This window comes from Euphorbia lathyris, chromosome 2 (genome assembly GCF_963576675.1).
Source record: "Euphorbia lathyris chromosome 2, ddEupLath1.1, whole genome shotgun sequence".
Taxonomy (NCBI): Eukaryota; Viridiplantae; Streptophyta; class Magnoliopsida; order Malpighiales; family Euphorbiaceae; genus Euphorbia; species Euphorbia lathyris.
The window spans coordinates 4,457,202-4,478,578 of record NC_088911.1 but is presented as its reverse complement, the minus strand read 5'-3'; the positions used below and the strand labels follow the sequence as shown (position 1 = coordinate 4,478,578).

The 21,377-nt window shown below is 33.0% G+C and overlaps 1 protein-coding gene across 1 annotated transcript; it reads right to left on the bottom strand.

The window, feature by feature from the left end:
• Window positions 1–12,191: 12,191 nt before the first annotated feature.
• LOC136220862 (probable pectin methyltransferase QUA3) lies at window positions 12,192–16,639 on the bottom strand. Its single transcript, XM_066008688.1, has 7 exons — window positions 15,998–16,639; window positions 15,524–15,727; window positions 15,237–15,447; window positions 14,886–15,147; window positions 14,340–14,714; window positions 13,729–13,824; window positions 12,192–12,653 (listed from the first exon to the last, which is right to left on the bottom strand). Exons 1-7 carry the CDS (start codon window positions 16,421–16,423, stop codon window positions 12,431–12,433), a joined length of 1,797 nt encoding a protein of 598 aa, XP_065864760.1. The 5' UTR covers window positions 16,424–16,639; the 3' UTR covers window positions 12,192–12,430.
• Between the last annotated feature and the right edge of the window lie 4,738 nt (window positions 16,640–21,377).

Genomic DNA, 21,377 nt, shown 5'->3' with positions numbered 1-21,377 from the left:
AATTTTACCCTCTAATGTTTAAAATGGTGCAATTTTATCTCTAAAATTGATAATTTGGGTCAATTTCCACACTATTATAAAACACAGATATTTTTGTTCCTTATTTTACTTTAATTGCATATCAATTCGTTCTTAAAAAAAGGATTTCATGTTTTTTTAATTGGGTAATTAATGTATTAGTCCCTATATTTTGACAAAACACACTGTTTAGTCCCTGTATTTTTAAAAACACACGGTAAAGTTCTTAACGTTTTTCTCGGTGAACTGTTTAGTCCCTAACGATTTTCTAGGTGAACTGTTTAGTCCCTACCGTTAGACTCTCATGAAGATTCTGTTAGTCAATTTGGATTTGCGTTCTTCTTTTCCTTTATTTTCCTTTCCTTTGAACTCTAATGCATTTGAAATCAATTTTGAGTGTTATTTTTCTTGATTTTTTCTTAATCGTTCAAATTCGTAAGCATTGTGTCTGTTTTTTTTCTTGTTCTCCATACAAAGAGTTTCTTCTTCTAAATTGGATTTCCTCTTCTGAAGTTTTAAGGTAAATAGTAAAGGGTAATTTAGTCATTTCCGAAATCATAAACGGTAAAAAATCTAACAAACAGATAAAATGACTAAACAGTTCACTAAGAAAAAAGTTAGGAACCTTACCATTTGTTTTTGAAAATATAGAGACTAAATAGTATGTTTTGTCAAAATATATGGACTAATAAATTAATTACCCTTTTTAATTTAATAATAGAATTGAAGATTAATATTTATAAATTTGGTGAATTTTTTTTTCTAATTCGTACAAAAGATAATATATTTTTTATATTTTTTTCACATCCCAACATATGTTTGTGATTTGTTACTGATAAAATGACACACGTGTGAAGTGTAGATGATAAGATTAATGACCTAGAAAACGGTTTGATGAATTATTTTTCAAATTGGCCCAATTTATCGACGTTAAGGGTAAAATTGCTTTGGGCTTCCAACATTAGAAGTAGAATTGCTCATAATCCAAAACGTTAGAGGTATTTTTGCACCTTAACCTTATATTATATATAAATACTACTTAGCGCGACTCCATTGGTCAAACATTCATCCATTTCACACGGAAAATATTTTCGGTCAATCAATTTATTTATCGATCTTTTTCAGTGTTTGTGTGACAAAAGTTCAATGGTGGAGGTATCTTCGGTTTACAATCACGAAAAGTCTCAAGATCACAAAGAAATTTACGGGATGATTTACATATTGTTGTACTTATGGAAACTCTAATAATAATATAACAGAAATCGAACCTATGTGACAGTGTTATAATAATCGATTTCTTATTGTTGAGTTTTCATTTTTCATAGACATTTTTTTTATAGTAATGCTAATATTTCATTAAATCATAAAATTGCAAGTACATAAGACACCAGTAAGAAATAAAACCTTACACACATATAGGCAAAGCCTAATACATAGTCCACGAATGTAAGAAAATGACTATTAAAAGCAAAAAAAGCCATTAAAAATACATTAAACATAAACAACATTTGAACTATATATAGATCGTAACTCCAAATTCATCGCAAAGCAATTGTAGTTCAATCTTCAGCTTTTGAACCATTCTGAACCTTCGGATCTAAGTCATTTCTTTTCCAACCATGTAGATCCAGTGATCTACGGATAATATCTACCCTTTCTGTCCTTGTTAAAACAGAAAGGGTTACAAAAACAGAAAGTTTAACCACCAGGTGCAGTTCAAACGGATACAGAGATAGGATGAAATATATAGGATCCAACTAAAAAACTGACACAAACAAAAGAAAATAACTACGAAAACAGAAAAAATGAAGACGGTGGGAGGAGGAAGAAGGAAGAGAAGACAAGCAACAGCAAACGAAGACAAGCAAGAGAAGAGTCGGTGGTTTAAAAATGATGAAGGAGAAGAGAGAAAGCAGAAAACGGGGAAGGTGGGAGGCGGTAGTGGAAGAGAGCTTGAGATCTAGAGAGAAGGAGGACCTTCTCTCTCAAGCGGCGGTGGTATTTTTATAGACATCTTATTCGGTTATTGTATGTGTTTTTTTTTTAAAAAAATTATATATATTTCGGACTAAGTGCACTAAAAAGTTGGGTTAAATAAGTAATAATATTTTGACTTTAATCAAATTAATAATTTTTATTTATATTATATCAAATAGATTCATTTTATTTTAAAAATATCATAAAATAAAAGGTAACCACCATCTTTTAACACTCTTCAAAATAATTAGTTGTTGATAAGTTTCCTAATGATAAAATTCAAAATAAGATTTGATATAACCATAAATTTTTATGACATGTGCTTTTCCGTGTAATTTCTTCCAAAAAGTTCAACACAAACGGCTCAAGACTCCAACAAAAGCCCATTTAGCAATCGGTTGAGATGCATTACCGTCTCACTCAAGGGCAATAAGGTAATCCTATCATTTAGGACTCTCTATAAAAAAAAAAAGTAACTCTCTCTCTCTCTCTCTCTCAAGACACATTACACTCTCTTACAATACTTTTTCTTACAATCTTATTGACTTTGGTATCAGAGTATATATAGGAGGTTCACCGCAGTGCAGATCAATTTCTGAAGATCAAGTCAACGATCGAGCTTTTGGACCAAAACCTATATATATATATATATATATATATATATATATATATATATATATATATATATATATATATATACCTCAATGTTGTATATATAGATAAGGTGTAAAAATAGTTTAACGTTGACAGTCATGAGCAATTTTACTCTTAACATCTAAAATGATGCAGTTTCATTCTTAATATTGGCAATCAAAAGAAATTTTACTCCTAATGTTGGCAAATTGGATCAATTTCAGAAATCATTATAAAACACAAAGAGTTTGTTCTTTATTCTGCGAAAGTTGTATATCAATTTATTCTAAAAAATGGGTTTCATATTTTTTGTGATTTGATAGTAGAATTGGAGGTTAATATTTTAAATTCGATGAAATATTTGAATTTTTTTTATGTGCAACTCATACAAAATATAGTATAATTTTCTAATTTTATTTTATTGTTTTACATCTATTCATATGTTTATGGTTTCTTATTAATGATTGATTAAATGACGCACATGTGAAGTGCAAATGAAAAGATTCATAACTGAGAATGAATTATTCCTCAGAAATTGATCCAATTTGTCAATGTTAGATGTGCTCTTTGCTCATAAAATTAGGGTTTAAATTGCACAATTTTAGATGTTAAGATTATAATTGTAAGGTTGAGTTATTGATGTGAGATGGATTCAGAGAAAGGGGATTGTTGTCAGTCGCGAATACATTATTGGTTCGCGGGGCTGATTTTAAAATTGCTTGATCTTTTTTCGCTAAATCGAACTTGCTCGATTTTTTTATTTTTTTTTTACGTATATACATATTATTATTTGAATGGTCCAGAATTAATTTTTCAGTACTTGTACCACTGTAAAACTTTCAAAATTAAAATTAAGATAAACTTGGACTATAAAAGTAAAATGTGATCGTTTTGAACAAATGTAGAGAAATTTATCTCCTATCATATATTAATCAAGTTGGATTTAGTAATTAAATACAAACACAATGAGTTAATTAATCATTCCAACATTAATGTATCGTAAACAGAGATTTCAAAACCATCCATAGTAAGGGTGTTCTGGCGGCCGTAGGGCCTGAACCCCTCCAGGCCCATCCATTTCTCCGGCCCTGATTTTTGCTATAATCCAGAAACAATGTGTATATATTTTACAGAAATGTGAAACTAAAACGGTTTATGAAGTAGCGGAAAGACAAGGAAATAAAGGCATCAAAGGTAGCAATTATCATGTCCGTGTCATGTTAATTTTCTAGTTAGTTTCAAACGAGTCAACCTAACCCAACTCAAAAAAAAATCTTGTTACAATCGTGTTAATCTAATCGCGGGATAGTGTCAATTTTGTATTATATGTTCGGATCATATGTAATTTTACTATACACGCATATTAATAATGACTTTTAGAAACATAAGATATGATAATATTTTTAAACATTTAATGTCATTTTTAGATTAGCATATTAACAATAAACCATGTCAAAAGATCATGTAATGTATCAATTTAATTTTCTATCTCTATTAAGCATGACTTCTAATAATATAGGAAATTTAAGCATGACTTCTAATAATATAGGAAATTCAAGTCGTGATTGCAAGTAATAATTATAATTTTGTTACTTTTATTAATAAAAATTACATATAAAAACATGAAAGAATATAACAATAATTTTAAATATTCATATCATTTCGTGTCAATTTCGAGTTAACATATCAACCCTAACTCAACCTAAAAAATTGCATGTCAATTTTGTATCAACAAAAAATGACCAATTAAACTAAATCCAAACATTAAAATTACATGTCAATTTCGTATGTCAATTTCGTATTGTGTAATTGAGTCGTGTATATTTTTTTTTTACCACGTCTAAGCATCATTTAAAAAAAAAATTGCATAGACAAGATATGCCTTATTTGCAAGATGGAAAACCTATTATTAATTTATGGCCTTCAACCCATTGCGAGTACCTTCACGAATAAATGTAGGATAGATATATGAATGCTCATTTAGGTTAGCGGGAGGTCTCCTAGATAGCCATTATAGAATAAGATCATGTTCTTTTTTACTAAAATTAAGTAAATTGAATTGTACTGAAACTGTACTCATAATGGGTTGAAGGCCATAAATTCGTTTTATAAAAAAAATATTTTTTATGGTTTAATAATAGAATTGGAGGTCAATATTTATAGTTCGGCAAAATATTTTGAACTTTTTTTTGTCCAACTCGTAAAATAAACAGTATATTTTTTATTATTTTATTTTATTTTCATATCTAATTATATGTTTATGATATGTCACTAATGCGTGATAAAAATGACTCAAATGTGAAGTGTAGATGACGAGATTCATGACCGAGAAAACAGTTTGATAAATTATTTTTAAAATTGAGCCAACTTGACAACATTAAGGATAAAATTACTCTTTGCTACTGTTAGCGATATTTTGCGAATACGCTAATTTTCAACATTGTCACGTGTGGTTAGGGTGCGGGCGTGCCAGAGAAGATTATTTCTCAATTAAAATAGTTAAGTTTATGGAGTTTGCGCGCCAAACTTGAAATCTAAACGAGGCGATTGGCGAGGGACGCAAGGATTGAAACAGTCCCTCTTGGGTCTCTAGCGCCGTTACAAAAACTTTGCTAGATTAATTATTTTTATTTAAGCTAAGCGTATAAATTGAAGACGAGTAAAATAAAGAAATTGAAAGTGCGAAATTGACACGAGATTTGGTGAAAAAATTGGTATTTTATTGATTTGATCAAGGTTTGAATACATGTGTTCAAAAAGCATGAAATTGAAAATGAACTACAATTGAAAATTTTCTATACTAAACATATAGACAATCAATTGAATTTGAAAAAACAAATCAATACAAGGAATTGAAATGCAATTAAAATAAAATTAAAATTCGACGACAAACTCGAAGCCACAATAGCTATCTCGGCTGGACGTTGAACTTTGATGTCGGCTTAAAGTCCTCGGAGCACCGCGGTCGGTTGGGCCCGTGCGGGATACGATCTTGGCAATATCAAAATGTGTGGTAGGCAAATGAGGCAGATTTAACCCTTGACTTCGGTGGACTTAATTAAGTGCTTAAGAACACGGAATTGAACGAGTAAATAGGCTAAACTTAATTTCAGAAAGTGAGGAACAAACTTCTATAAGGGACCGAAGGCTAAAACAGAATCTAAATGGACGAAATTGGGAGTTGAAAATAACTGATCGAATCTTGAAAATTCTGGGAACAGAATATCTACAAGAATTTGGGCTGTAAAGATTGGCTTGTAACTATAGTTTCTGTGCACGGCATTGAAAAAATAAACATACTAGATTGAAGCTCAGGACGTCAGGAACAACTTTGTTGAAGAGATTGAAAGCAAAAAATGACTTTAAATGGACGCAATCGGGCTTCGAAAGTAATTGGACGAATCTAGAAAATTAATTCAGAAATAGAATTCTAACTAGGAATTGAACAAGCTAAAGGCTTAGGAAGGCTAAATTGGATTGGAAAAACTTGGAAAGAGGCTATTGGAACTTGAATTAAAACTAAAGGCAAACTAAAAGAAGGAATTAAAGCTAAGAAAATTGAAGAACAAAAAGGGAGAACTCAAGAAGTAAGAACTAAGAATAGAGAGCATTGGAAGAGACCTTAGAAAGGGGTTTTTGTTGTGTTGAGTGAGTGTCTAATTATGAAGAATGGAGGGTCTATTTATAGTATTTTGAGAGGGCAATTTGTGTAATTAATCACCAACTAACCCTTATTTTTCTCTCTAATTTTGACCACTAACTTGCCACCTCACTAACTTCCTCAACCTCCACAAACCACCACTAACTTCCATGCCACATCACCCCACTACATTGTGGTTAGAGAGACTTTTAAGGCTTGGGCCTAGGTGTGGGGATGGGCTAGGCTTCGTAGGTTAGCTCGTGGTTGTGTCCGGATGCGTTTGGAGAAGTCGGTGACCGAAAACGGGCTCCAGGCGAGGACTGACCTCTAGGTCGCCGAGTTGGAGGTTAGTTTATATATATATTTATTATTTTTAGGGTTAATATACATATTTGCCCCCGTATTTTCGCGAAAAAACAGATTTTCCCTTAAATCAAATAAACCCACAAAACTATCCCTGAATTTTCTATAAACCTGCAATTATACCCTAATCTAACAGAGCTGTTAAACGGCGATGACATCAAACCTTCTTGTCTCCAACAAAATTGGATGACGACAATCAAAATTCATTCGGTTTCTTATTGTTTTCTATTGCTATTGCTTTTGGATTAATTAGGAGGTTTAGACGTCGTTTTATTAGGTTGATTGAGCTTTTATGAAAATGAATTTTGACCAATCTGTTCTTCTAACTTTCTTTTAATCGAAATTGAATATGCATATTTTTTTCTGTTTGTGATTGGTTGTTCTTTTCTAAAGTTTTTCTGGAGACAAGCAGATTTGATGTGAACGTCGTTTATCAGCTCTGTTATATTAGGGTATAATTGTAGGTTTGTGAAAAATTCAGGGATAATTTTGTGGGTTTATTTGATTTAAGGGCAAATCTGTTTTTCCGAAAAAAACACAGTGGCAAATATGTGTATTAACTCTTATTTTTTATTTTTCATCATTTTTATTTCTTTTATTTAGAAAAATGGAAACTATACCCTAAAATTAAATATAAACTTTTTATATACATGAAAATAAAATTTATTTATTTTGGACCAACAGCTACCAATATTAGAGGTAAAATTGTTTCTGGCTGTAAACATTAGGAGTATTTTTACACTTTATCCCTAATAAAATATATGGGCATTATACACTTGTTACGGAACAATCTCTTAGATCCTCACAAAATGGATTGAACGTGAAAACCTTAATCTTCCAAGTCACTTTCTTAAAGAAATCCCGCAAGGTCGTAAAGGCCAAGCAAGGGGGACGACGCGTCAAGTCAGATAAAATGAAAATTTACAATGATGTTTCTCATATTTTTACTCTATAAAATTATAAATGCAAAAGTGTTTAGTTAGAAATAAAAAAACAACTTTGAATAACTATTTTTTTTTTAAGAAAAACCATCGAACACAGCTAAACCAAACGGACTGTAATTTAGCTCATGGTTTAACTAGATGTTGTTTCTGTTTGGCGATGTACTTCGTCTTCTTCTCTTCAACTTTGATTAATAGTTCTTTAAAAAAAAAACATAAACTATATTCTCCTTACTGAATTAAAATATGCCACCCTTCGTATGTAGGGTTGTAAATGAGCCGAGCCACTCGATGATCGGTTCGATAAAAGCTCGGCTCGATTTGTAAATGAGCCGCTCGTGAGCACAATTTACTGACTCGGTTCGTAAATGAGCCGAGCTTGAGAATGCCAAAGTTCGATAAGAAAATTTACAAACAAATTTTAGTTTTGTAGAAAACTATATAGTTTTGTATTAATTCACAAATATCTATACTTAAAATCATTTCATTTGCTACTAGATAAGTTCATTCACAAACATAATAAATGAATAATAGAAGAACCAGGGATGGATATAGAATTTTTTTATTAGTGGGGGCAAATCATGTATGTAAAATTACAAAAATACCTCTAATGTTTATATATATGGGGCAATTTTACCCTTAACATTAGTATCTAAAGCAATTTTACTCCCAACGTTGACAAATTTAGTCAATTGGAGAAATTATTCATCAAATTGTCTTATCGGTCATGAATCTTGTCGTTTACACGTTACATGTGCGTCATTTTATTACTTATTAGTAAAAAAAGGTCACAAATATATGATTAAACATGAAAAGTTAAAGAAAATTTAAAATATACTGTATTTTATACGATTTGGACAAAAAAATTCAAATATTTCATTGAATTTAAAAATATTAATTTCCAATTCTATTACTAAATAAAAAAATATGAATTTTTTTAAAAATCAATATAATTAATGCAGAATAAGAAACAAAATATTTTCATAATGTTATCTGAAATTGACCAAACTTGCCGACATGCGGACGATAGAGATAATATTGCTATTGGATGTTTTAAAAATATAATTAACAAACTTATTGTATATAATGACCAGCGAAGAATAAAAAGCCTTGTAAAACTAGTACTTAATTCAAATTTCCTTGTTTTTAATTACTACGAAAGCCCAGAAAGTTTCAATATATATAAAATAATAGAAAGAAACAATCAACTTTTCAATGGAAATGGAAGGTTTTATCTAGTTCACTTAGCAATTAAGGTTTTATCTAGTTCACTTAGCAATTAGAATTAGTGGTGATTGGTTCTAGAAATTTCAAATTGAGGATTTTGACAAAGGATTTGAGGGTTTGTGGAAGATGACCACCGACCTCTAATAGCTGATGATTTAAAGTTAGTTATTATTTTTCTATTTCTTTTTGGGTTACTTAAACAAAACGATGTCGTGGCTGTTGAGTGGAACGACATCGTTGTCAAACAGAAATTAAAAATAAAACCTAAATTAGCTTTTTTTCAACCTTTGGAAGCAAACCAGACACCCAACAGAAGCATTCCAACACCGACAATGGGGGCAAACCCCAAACTTCCAGACCATACCATTTGGGGTTTAAAAAAATTCTAGACCATACTATTTGGGGTTTAAAAAAATTCTAGAACTCAGTGGGGGCAAGTGCCCCCATTGTAGATTCATCCTTGAGAAGATCTATATTTGTAAACATCTTATTTATTTATTCACAAACTTTGCTTGTGCGTTTGTTTATGTACATAATTAAAAAGCTATTTACGAGCAAACTTCATAAATATAATTAACGATTTACTCACAAACAATTCATGCTTAAATAATTTTCTTAATGAACCAAGTTCAAAGAGGATTTTGGGCTCGAAATAAGCTCGAAGCTCGGCTCGAGCTCATTTATTTTTTAATGCGTTGAGCTGAGCCGAGCTTGAGCAAACCAAAGCCCGGCTTGGGCTCGAATTCGTTTATTTTCTAATAAGCTCGGTCGTTAATTTTATAGCAAGCCGAGCTTGAGCAGGTCAAAGCTCAGCTCGGCTTGATTACAGCTCTATCCGCGTTCCCCATTTATTTTAGGCATAACCTCATTTAAATCCCTAAATTAAAACTTCAAAGTCAATTATGTCCAAAACCTATCAAAATCATCGATTAGATTCTTTAGCTAAACAAAAATCATCAATTGATGATTTTTACTTAGTTCATAGACCTGATTGATGACAGTTTAAGGTCCTAATGACTTTAAAGAGTCAAATGGATGTTATACCTTTATTTTATTACATGTGTCTATTTAATCATAATCAGCACTTAATTCTAATTCCAACTCAATTAACGTTTAATTCTAACTTTTCCTTCAGCCGCAGGTCTCTTTCCCTCAGCACCAACGATGTCTTCAGGCTTTCTTTCAATTTTTCTTCATATCGATTAACAGATTCTCCCTTCCAATTAAGATTTCTTCTGATTACCGATTTCACTCTCTTCCGAATACCAATTTATTTCTCTCCTGATTTCGTTTTTTTATTGTTGAGATTTCTTTCTCTTCTCCTGGTTGAACTAAATTCTCTTCCAATATAACCAATTTATGCAGCATTTTACAAGGGTCGTGTTAATTCAAAGCAGAATCACAAGAATTTTAAATAAAGCCGAACCGAACTATCTTACCTTAAACTGCAATAAAAGTTACCAATTATTGCAGTTTAAGGTAAGATATTTCTGTTCAGCTTTATGCTGCATTAAATTCTTATGATTCTTCTTTGAAATAACATGACCCTTCTAAAATGCTGCAGAAATTGGTTATATTGGAAGAGAAATGGATTCAACTAGGAGAAGAACAGAAAGAAATCTCAGTAATAAAAAAACGAAATCAGAAGAAAAATAAACCGGTAATCGGAAGAGAGTGAAATCGGTAATCAGAATCAAAAGAAATCATAATCAGGAGGAAGAACTCTGTTAATCGATCTGAAGAAAAATTGGAAGAAAACGTGAAGATAGCGTTGGTGCCGAGAGAAAGAGAGGCCTGCTACTGAAGGAAGAATTAAGTGCTGATTAGGATTAATAGACACATGAAATAAAATAAATGGAGACACACAACTGAGGACATCAGATTACCGAACTCCAATATTTCCTCATGAGATGTGTCGAAAATGTATTATTGTAGATACAATACATATATATTCCACGAGGTGTGTCAAAAATGACAAATAATAATCACTCCGATATTTCCTAACGAGGTGTGTCAAAAATGGATTATCGTGTATATTCCACATAATTGTATATAATATAAATGACAAATAATAATCATGTTGAATTGACAGTGTCAAGCGTATTATCATTATAAATCGGATTATTCGGAGTGTTGTGTCAGAAATTAACAACTACTCCTAAGATGGGAAGCACCTTTTGCAGACAAAATGTGATTATCTGGTAAAACATACTAGGTTCTCGGCCAAATATATCAGGAGTCCCCTACACTTGGCTCAAAAAACTGATTGACCTCTTGTGTCTCGTCAGGCCCCAAATTTACAAAGTACCCCTCAACTTGCTTAAAGTGAATAATTAGCTCCCTGTGTCCACATAGGCAAACAATGATTTTGAAAAATTGAAAATATATCAATTTAAACAAGTTTAGGAGCCAACTGATTATTGAAAGCAAGTCCAGGAAGTCAATATATCACTTTAAAACAATTTAGGTGGCCAATTGATCATGTTAAGCAAGTTCACGAGGCTAACAGACACTCTATAAGTTAAGCAGGCCAATCGGGTTTTTGCGAGTTTAGGAGCTCCTGATGTATTACCGCCTACTTTCAACTTTTAAGCGCTTTGAAATTGCACACATCTTATCTTAGTGTTATGAACCGTGGCGTAGGATCTAGTCACAGGTCTAGACACAACAGAACTCTTCTTTGAATCTATATTGAATTGACAAAGGCAGACTCGTCCTTGACAGGGCCCCTTTCTGATTCGGAATTTTGAGAGGATAAAAGTTCTTTTTTTTATTGAATAGAAAAGCCTTTATTTATAGGCTGCAAATACAAAATAATTCTAGATCCTAAATTATAGGGATAATCATATCACCCCCTAAATTATAGGAATCAAGACTAACAATTAAAGGAAACAAAATAATTATCTTGAAATAACAAAAGGAAATAAATTTAAATTCTGAAATAAAGAAAGTAAGTAATAGGAATGTAATTAGGCTGAAGATTTCTTCTTTTTTTGGTAATGTCTTCCAATAAGGGCGTTCGTAGCACTTAGGTTCCATTTGTTTGTCGAAAAATATCATGTTTTAGAAAATATTAGGTAACAGAAATTTTTGTGTTGGAAAATAAAATATTTACCAATATTTAGCTACAACAACGGAAAGAAGTGGCAGGTGACTATTGTTTTCAAAAAGGGCAAAGAGGAAATGGAGTAGGGTTACAAAAGTTCAACAAAATGTTTCTCTTTTCGAAAGTTTAAAACATTTTCCTCACTTTCTTCATAACTAACCTAAAATTTTCTATTGACTTATTTTCCTAAACAAACAAATACCGAAAAATCATGAAAATATTTTCCGATGAACAAACAGGGCCTTAATAACTACCAATTTTCTCAGACAAAAAGGGGAGACAGACATACAATAAATTAATGGGTATAAATAGAAAAAAATTAGAATGAGAAATTATCATTGCTTGAAGTATATACCTATTCTAAGCACAAAAACTGCATGGCTTTCCATCTTTTACAATTCCTACCATCTTTTGGTAAAATAAATAAACCAGAAGAGGAGCAAGAAAGGAATCTGCTAACCATTTTTAATGCAAGCAGACTACATATGAGGAGAATTAACAGAGAGGAAAGAATACATTACAAAGTCAGTGGGATGCTGAAGGAAGTTTCCAGAAGCTTTTCTTTGCGATGAGAACCTTTTCTCTTCCGTGTGACTCAGGTTCCTTCTCATGTATAGCAGCATTCCACCTTACAGCATGAGCTACATGAGCCACTTTATCTATAACTTCAGGAGAATCGCGAATCACAACTGTTCCTTCAGGACGTAGTATTCTATCCATCTCCACCATTAAATCAGCAAGGCTACACCTGCATTATAACAAGCAATCAATGTACTTGTAGCTTTACCCTGGACCACTGTTGTTAGAATCTTACGATTCGTGACGCGTACGATTCAATTCAGCTCGATTTCGAGCCGAATCTATAGGGTGAATCTAAATTGTAACAGAATCATACAATTCACAATCCGAATCATACGATTCGATTCGATTCAGCTCTATTTCAAGTCGAATCTTCATCGCTGTTCATCAAAAACTTCAACACTAACTACTAAATCCACTATCCTCTAGTGTGATTGTTATTTTTCAAGTTATCAACTCAAACTAGCTTCATTCCATCATTATCAAGTTGATAACAAGACCCAAAAAAAAAAAAAAAGCTAGAAGCACAAACTCTCCATCTCCACTAAATTAGAGTCCGATTCGTGAATTAGTTTTACTAGGATTGCATTTGTATTAGACTTGAATTGTAAGTACTTGGTTGATATGATTTCTTTTTTACATTAAAATTGCATTTCTAGACTAATATTTCGAGTTTAACATGGTAAATATTTTATTTTTTATAATATTATGAATTTGAACTAAATCTTACGATTCGATTTACGAGTCACAATTCACAAAATGTGGATTTCGATTCACGAGTCAAACCTCAAGTTGACAACTATGCCCTGGACTTATTTTTTTCTTCACTACGTGTTTATTGGAACTACTTACCCACAACAGGAAAAAGAACTTTATTTTTATAGATTACCTTGCACAACTTGATTTCTAGTGAATCTAGAGATATAGAGATGATCATCTAATGGAGTATGCATAAGATAAATTACTATAGAATATGCTTCACGAGATAATTTAAGCTCTTTGGCAAGGAAATGTCTTTAGTTGGTGATGACTCTATACTGGAAATGAATTGTGGGTGAAAGATATTTGTGGGTGAAAGATATTGTAGCATGAAAATTACAATCAGTTTTTAAATGACTTACACACAAGGAAGGACCATTAGAAAAAATAATCATAAGATAAGGAACTTTAGCAATATATAACAAATAAGGAATTAAGAAAAGTTAATAAAATGAAAAACCAAGGACAATCTAGATTCACAGTACCTGTTCTTGCCTGAGCCAGGACTTTTAATCAGTGATTCGATATGAGCTACATGAATGAGATCATAAGTACGGGGATATGTTGAGAAAGGCTCACACCTGTGCCACCAAATTAAATATCTAATCAGTAAAGCCACCATGATTATAGATGGTACCAGAACTGATACCAACTTATGTCCGTCATCACAAGGAAAATTTCACTAGTGTCGACAGATTGTGCGCATGGACAATTTTGTATGATATCAAAGTTCAAGCAGAATAACTAACATATCGCCAGTTCATACCCATGACAATCAATTTATCCCACTTTGTTATATATTCAATAAATTAGAAAAGGAGATAACAACAATTTCGAAGAATGGACAGATTAGCACACTGGCTCATATTCCAGTTTAACCAATATGCAACAGACCACAGCTCATGAAGATATTAGCAGGCAACGGTTCACACAGTTAACCTTTTCATCTGACTAACTTGGCATAATAACACGATTGCACATATTGCCAAGTATCATGTGACAAATTCAATGGCACTTAAATAATTTGAATAACTTTGAAAGGTTAGAAATATGAAATCCTCCGTGATCATGTAATGCAATAGCAAGAGCAACTCACCAATCATGGTATACTCCAATAAGGCCACGGTCATAAATCACATCCAAAGTTGACAGCTTGCCAGCAGGAACAACATTCATTACCCATAGAGGATCAGATGCAAGTGCTGCTGCAAAACCCCCAAAAAATGCATTCATGTCCATGACATTACGAATGGCCGGAGTTCCTAGCTTCACATTCAATGAGTTTTTATAGTAAGCCACCCTCCTCAACCAACGACGTGTGTCGGCATCAAATAAATCAATCCCATTTTTCACATGCATGGCTCTTGCAGGAGATTTTGTAAGCCTCTCTGGCCACTTGGGAATCATCCTGACAGCCAGTTCCCCTTTGACAGTAGACATCCTACTCACACATTTTTTTAATTTGAAATACCTGCAATGTGATTAAGAAATTCATGCTGGTGCTTTGAAAACAAATTGCACCTCGAGAAGTATAAAGGCAAATTATTCGTTGACATGCATATGCAGCAGTACATGTGTGACAATATGACTAAACATATATCTTCAAAACTGGAGATGCTTTTCAAGTTTTTAACTCTATTACCAGGCAAGACTCGGATCATCTGTTTCATCACACAGCTCAAGATTGAATTCACTTTGGTTTGGAAGACATGAATCTCCAGTAGGCTTTTTCCAGATGACAGTGTTCCCATCAACAGCAATCAGTTCATAACACAATGCTCTTGCTACACCCTGGAGATCTGCCCATTCCTTGTCTTGTTTGGCCCACTGAACAGGAGGACCAGAGATGACCAAATATCCTCCAGGGCGAAGTATGCGATCCACTTCCATAAAATATGTTGCATCTACAATACAAAGAGAAGTTCATGGTGAGAGCTACAAGCAAGAGTAAACCGAAGAAAACACCCATAAGGTGTCAGAAAAGAGAACTAACTGTAGGCTGTAAAAGGAATTAGACATCGAGAGCAGTGAACCAAGTCAAATGAGAAAGCAGGAAATGGGAGTCTGCGAGTGCCAAGCATGGCAACAAGTGCTGGAATTCCTCTTTCCAGGGCAAACTGTATCTGTGATTTGTGTGAATCTCTAGGGGCAAATGAGAGCGGTAAAATCCCTTCCTTCAACAAATATCCTCCGAAACTAGCAACCTGCAAAAAAATCAGTCTGAGATTTTCCAAACATCACAACAATGACGAGATACAGAACAAAAAAGAGAATTTCTACCCCGCATCCCATGTCAAGGGCAGTCCTCAAAACTCCACCACTTATAGGGATATACTGTCCCAGTTTTTCAATATAGGGTATAGCTCCTTCAGGAAACATTGTGCCACCACCAGGAAAAGCGAAGTATTCTCCTTCCTCTTTCATCCATCCTTGGTGACCTTTCCTGTCAGCAATTTTATTATGCGGCATGTTTGAATGCCATATCTGCATATCGAAATAGTAACAATGTAAGTGGCAATGAACAACAGAACAATAACGATTACTTCCACGAACAGAAAAGAGGACAAGTAAGTCACTACCTAAGCCGATCAGTTCTCCAAATACAAATTGAACTAGTGGTTGGAATACTAAATCAAGCTAAGTTTCCAAGTTCATCTCATAAATATGTAGAAAGAAAGCTCGTAGTTCTCTGCTCAATTTCATCGACAATAAAACATTCAGCTGAAAAAAGAAAAAAGAAAAAAGAAGTCATACCTTATGTAAGCTCTGGGGCCATTGAACCGGAATCTTATATCCTTTAGGAGGCGGGATCAAGCAGAGAGGGGTCTCATCGGTAGGCGGACAATGACGCTCTCTATAAAAATTCATTTCTCTACTGAGCTGACTATTACGCCTGGGATCCTCACAAGGCATATGATCAACGGCATCCTCAGGGCAAGCCTCGATAGTCTGAGGATGACGGCCGGACTCGATTAGCTCAACAAGACGGTGACGCTGCCGCGGATCCGACGTGGATAGAAGCAGAGCCTGACGTCCGGAGGCGGCAAGAGAATCACCGAGAGGAGTAAAGACGAGAAGAAAGAAAAGGAACACTAATCCGAAAAATGCAGCGGAGACGAGGTCGAGCAACTTCCATTGCCTAGGGTTTCGCTTTGATGCGGGAAGATTCAGGTGTCCCATTGTGTTGGATCTGAATCAAAATGCCATCCCGGATTGATGTTTGGATGAATTGAGGGAAATTGATGAGGAGTAGATTGGAGGGAGGAGTTTGAAATCTTGAAGTTGGGATTTCCGGTGAGGAAGGGAGGAGGATTTTGTTTTTTTACTGATTTTGCTTTGCTTGAGTGCAAGCAAACTGAACTATATCATCAAGTATCTGTGTGTGTGTTTCAGCGGTAAGCTAGATGTACATGTCGGTGATGTACTTGATGGTGAATGTGAAGATTATGGAAAAGTGAGGGACAGCTGTCGTTAAATTGGGGAATGTAGCTTGCTGAAGTCAGGGGCAAATATGACCTAGGAGTGTGGATCGGTTCGTTTAAACCGTGTATCAATTCGGTTTTTCAATTCGGTTTTTGACAATTGTGGTTGGACATTGGGATGGCAACGGGTGGGGTATCCGCGGATAGTATCAATCTCAAACCCTTACCCGTTTATTTTTTAATTATCCGTACCCATCTCATTACCATAACGGGTATATTTTTGCATCTCATACCTTTCCCATTTAATTTGCGGGTACCCACGGGTATCTTTACCTGTTAAAAATCAATAAATAAAATAAAAAATATTACAAATTTAACAAAGTATAAATTTAATAAATCATTTATCTAAAAATTGAACAAATTAAACCTTAATCAATAAAAATAAGTAGCTTAGTGGTATCACTAAATGGTTGAAAAACAAAAAGTTGGGGTTTAAAATCTCAAATATTACATCTAAAAAACAATAATTTTTTTAATATATAAAAAAATTATGATAGGTAACGGGTACCCTGGAGGTATTTCCATACCCGTTCCATTACCCTAACTGGTAATTATTTTGATCTCATTCCCTTCACATACCCTTTTATATAGGGTACGGGTAGTCCCATTAGAGTCAGGTAGTACCGGACACCTGCGGGTACAATGCCCGTTGCCATCCCTAGTTTAGACATCAATTTTAATTTTACGGGCATTTTGATATTCGATTCGGTTTAATTTGATAAAAGATATAAAAAATCACTACACCGAAATATATATTCGGCATTATTTTAATACATAAATGTTTGATTTTATAAATTTATTTTTTTACTAATTGCTCTTTTGGAGGGCGAGCCTTGGCGCAACGGTAAAACGTTGTTGTCGTGTGACCGAAGGTCACGGGTTCGAGTCTTACGAGCGGCCTCTTGCCAAAAAAATTGGTAAGATGTGAGCTCTTCAGGGTAACTTCATTCCACCGATAGCTGAAGCCATGGCTATTAAGGAGGAGGCTTTGAATTGGATTAAATTGCATTTCCTTAGGGAGAGAATATAGATTTAGTTGGATTGCCTCGTCATTGTCACGACAATTCAGAAAGGATTGGAAGGTTTTTCATACTTAGTTGATATTCTTTTATTACGAGATCTAGATTTGTGCGCTATCTTCTTTATTAAATCTTTAACGAATTGCTCACGCTCTAATAAAGGCGGTTAATTTTGTGTTTGTCCGTGGTGAGTGGGTATATCCACCACCATTTCTTAACAATATTTTTTTATTTGATTTAAATTAATAAAATCGCTGTTTTTAAAAAAAATTAATATCGATATATTTTGAAAGTATTTCAATTTTTTAGGTAAAGTTAATAAGGATATATAGTGATTTTATTTGTTGTTTTTTTAGTTTTTAACTAAATTCAATTTATTTGGTTTAAAAACGAACTGAATATTTCAGTTCAATTATATTTCGGTTTTACATATTATTCGGTTAAATGTTAATGTCAATTATGTTAATAATTTCGGTACTCGATTTTTTAGTGATTTTGGTTTTGAACCGAGTTTCATTTTTAGGAACTACTTTTTTTTTTACCTCAAGTGTAATCAGAAATAAAAAAAAAAGTGGGCTTAATACCCTCGCCACCCTCTAAACTCGTCTCATTTTGTCACTTAGCTTTCTCTACTTAATGGTCAATCTATCAACCCCCTCAACTCAATAAATGTAACACTCCGTGCCTCTTTATATACCTGCATAACATTGATTAACTTCCTCAATTCACCAAATATAACAATTTGTGCCCCTTTTTTATGTACGTTTGAAAGCAGAGGAGTATTCAATATCATGTAGGCATACACTGGTATAATAAGTTGGCCACTAAGTAGAGGAGACTATGTGACAAAATGAAATAAATTCAGAAACAAATGAAGTATTAAACCTAAAAAATATTTGGTAAAAATTTAAAACAATTACGAGGCGTTTGGTATTCTATTGGGATAGAGACAATGATAAAAGTTGGGATAAGGATAAGGATAAATGGTTTGGATAAGGATAAAAATATGATAGTCGAGAATTATTATTCAATGTTTGGTATGTGGGATATGGACATGGATAAAATAATACATTTTACTATTTTAACCTTATTTAAACTACATAATATTAATTTGAGGGATAAGATGGACTTTTCCATCTTATTAAAATCGCAGGAGCTTATTCCACCTTCTTATACCACCCCCTCTTAGGTATAGGATTTGAGGGATTAGAAACTTATCCCTCATCTGTCTCACTCTTCTATCTCGCAAACAAATACGAGATAACTTATCTCGTGTTTTTTTTATCCATATCCCACCTTCTATATCCCTCCTAACAAACACCTTGTTAGTAACAGCAAACATATGAATCAAACCATCGAAATTAGGTTATTCCAAATTGAAGTGTGTGTATCAATTTATTCTAAAAATTATTTAATATTCAAAAAATTATTCCAACTTTAGATATTAAAATGTTTATATTTGAATTAATTTATTAAATGTATTAATATAATATCTAAATTTTGATTTTAATTAAACTCATTATATATGCTAATTGAAGGATCATTTTACCCCTTAATTTAATGGGTTAATATAATTAAGTCTAGTTGTCCAACATCTTACAAATATAGGCACTTTCACTACATTTGAACAAAAATACCTTCATCTTTCTCATTCCCCATCTTCAACCTCAGACATATCTAAAACTCATATCTTTCCTTTTTTCTTCCCTTTTTTTTTTTTCTTTTCATATGTGTATATAAGATGTTTATGTCAATGATTAATAAAAATAGTTTAGGTTTATGCAATTCGAAACCATACATCCCATTGAAACTCTGCATTTTCAACAAATTCTCGTAATACTGCACTTTTCTACGATTCCCGACATTAGTCGCATCTGTCGCACTTCGACCTAATGCGATAATGGTGTAGTGTTTTTAATGTTGTCGCGCCTGTCGCATTTTATCATAATGCAACAGACTTGACAGTCTGTCGCATTTTATCGCATCATGATAAAATGCGACAAGCTCGTACTACTGGAGTCTGTCGCATTATGATAAAATGCGATAGGCGCGACAATATTAAAAACACTACACCATTATCGCATTAAGTCGAAATGCGACAAATGTCGAGAATCACAGAAAAGTGCAGTATTACGGAAATTTATTGAAAATGCAAAGTTTCAGTGTGATGTATGGTTTCGAATTACATAAACCTAAACTATTTTCATTAATCATTGACATATACATCTTATATACATCATCTTACACACATATGAAAAGCAAAAAAAGAAGGAAAGAAAGAAGAAAATGTAGGAGTTTTCAATATATCTGAGGTTGAAGACGAGGAATGAGGAAGATGAATGTATTTTCGATATATATTATCTTTTATACAAGTTAGACAAAAAAAAAATTCAAAGATTTTACTAAATTTATAAATATTAATTTTCAAATTTATTATTAAATCATAAAATAAATATAAAATCTCTTTTTCAGAACCAACTTAACCGGTGATTTTCACCTGGTCAGTGACTGACCAAGAGAATTTGGTCAGTTGCCATTAGATCTAAGAGGTATGAATTTAAGCCTTACAATGATTTTAATCCCCACCACATGATTTTAATAAGCTTGAATCTAATGGTGATTGACCAAATTCACTTGGTCAGTCACTGACCAAGTGAAAATTACCGCCAACCTATATATGCAATTTGTGTGGAATAAAAAATAAAATATTTATATTTTATAATAATACCCTAAATTGACCAAACTTGCTAATGTTAGTAAAATTGCTCTTAGCTGCCAACATTATGCGTAAAACTACACCATTTTAGATGTTAAGAGTAAAACTGTTCATATTTGTAAACATTATAACATTTTTTCACCTTATCCCTTTTATAATTTCTTTGTTGATTAATTTAAAACATGTCCATATTACGCATTTTAAATCCGAACAGCAACGGTTCAATATAATTCAAACACTAATAATTAAACAACTAATAACAAGCAGCTAACAACAACATCTAACAGCTTACTACAACCGTAAACAGTTAACAATAACAACTATTAACTAAGAGCTGAGCTAAACTAAACGGACCCTCAATTAAAGACACTCTTAAAACTAGCTTTTTAAAAATTAACAGTTTGAACCCAATTTGTCATCTCAAACTATTTTTCACCAAACATCACTATTAGAGGTTTTGACTAGTTAAACCTCTAAAAATGGTCGAAAACTTTAATTCTACTGCAAATCTCTTGACCACGTAAATTTGGTCATTCACCGTTAGATCTAGGCGGATTAAAATCCTAAGGTGGAGATTCAAAACATCCTAAAGCTTATATTTAATCTGCCTAGATCTAACGGTAAATGACCAAATTTACGTGGTTATCAGGGTCCATGTGAACGCAACTGTTGACAAACAGGAGCCATCTTAGCTTTGACTAGTTGAACTTCTAAAAATGGTCCAAAACTTTAATTTTACTTCAAATCTCTATTTGACAAACTGGATCATGTCTAGGACGGCTCTAGCTCAAAGGTCGGCCAATTTACCCAAAGCGCTTCAATTGCTCAAGTCGAAAAAGGCACAAAATGTAGTGATGTTGCAGATTTTTAATTCGTAGAAAATCAATTACAAACTCAACTTAATTTAGCAATCCATA

Coding starts and splice junctions, on each gene's coding strand:
- LOC136220862 (XM_066008688.1), bottom strand. CDS start 16,423: ATGGGACACCTGAATCTTCCCGCATCAAAGCGAAACCCTAGGCAATGG. Junction 15,728..15,997: donor GGCCCCAGAGCTTACATAAG/GTATGACTTCTT, acceptor TTCGATATGCAG/ATATGGCATTCAAACATGCC. Junction 15,448..15,523: donor CCCTTGACATGGGATGCGGG/GTAGAAATTCTC, acceptor ATTTTTTTGCAG/GTTGCTAGTTTCGGAGGATA.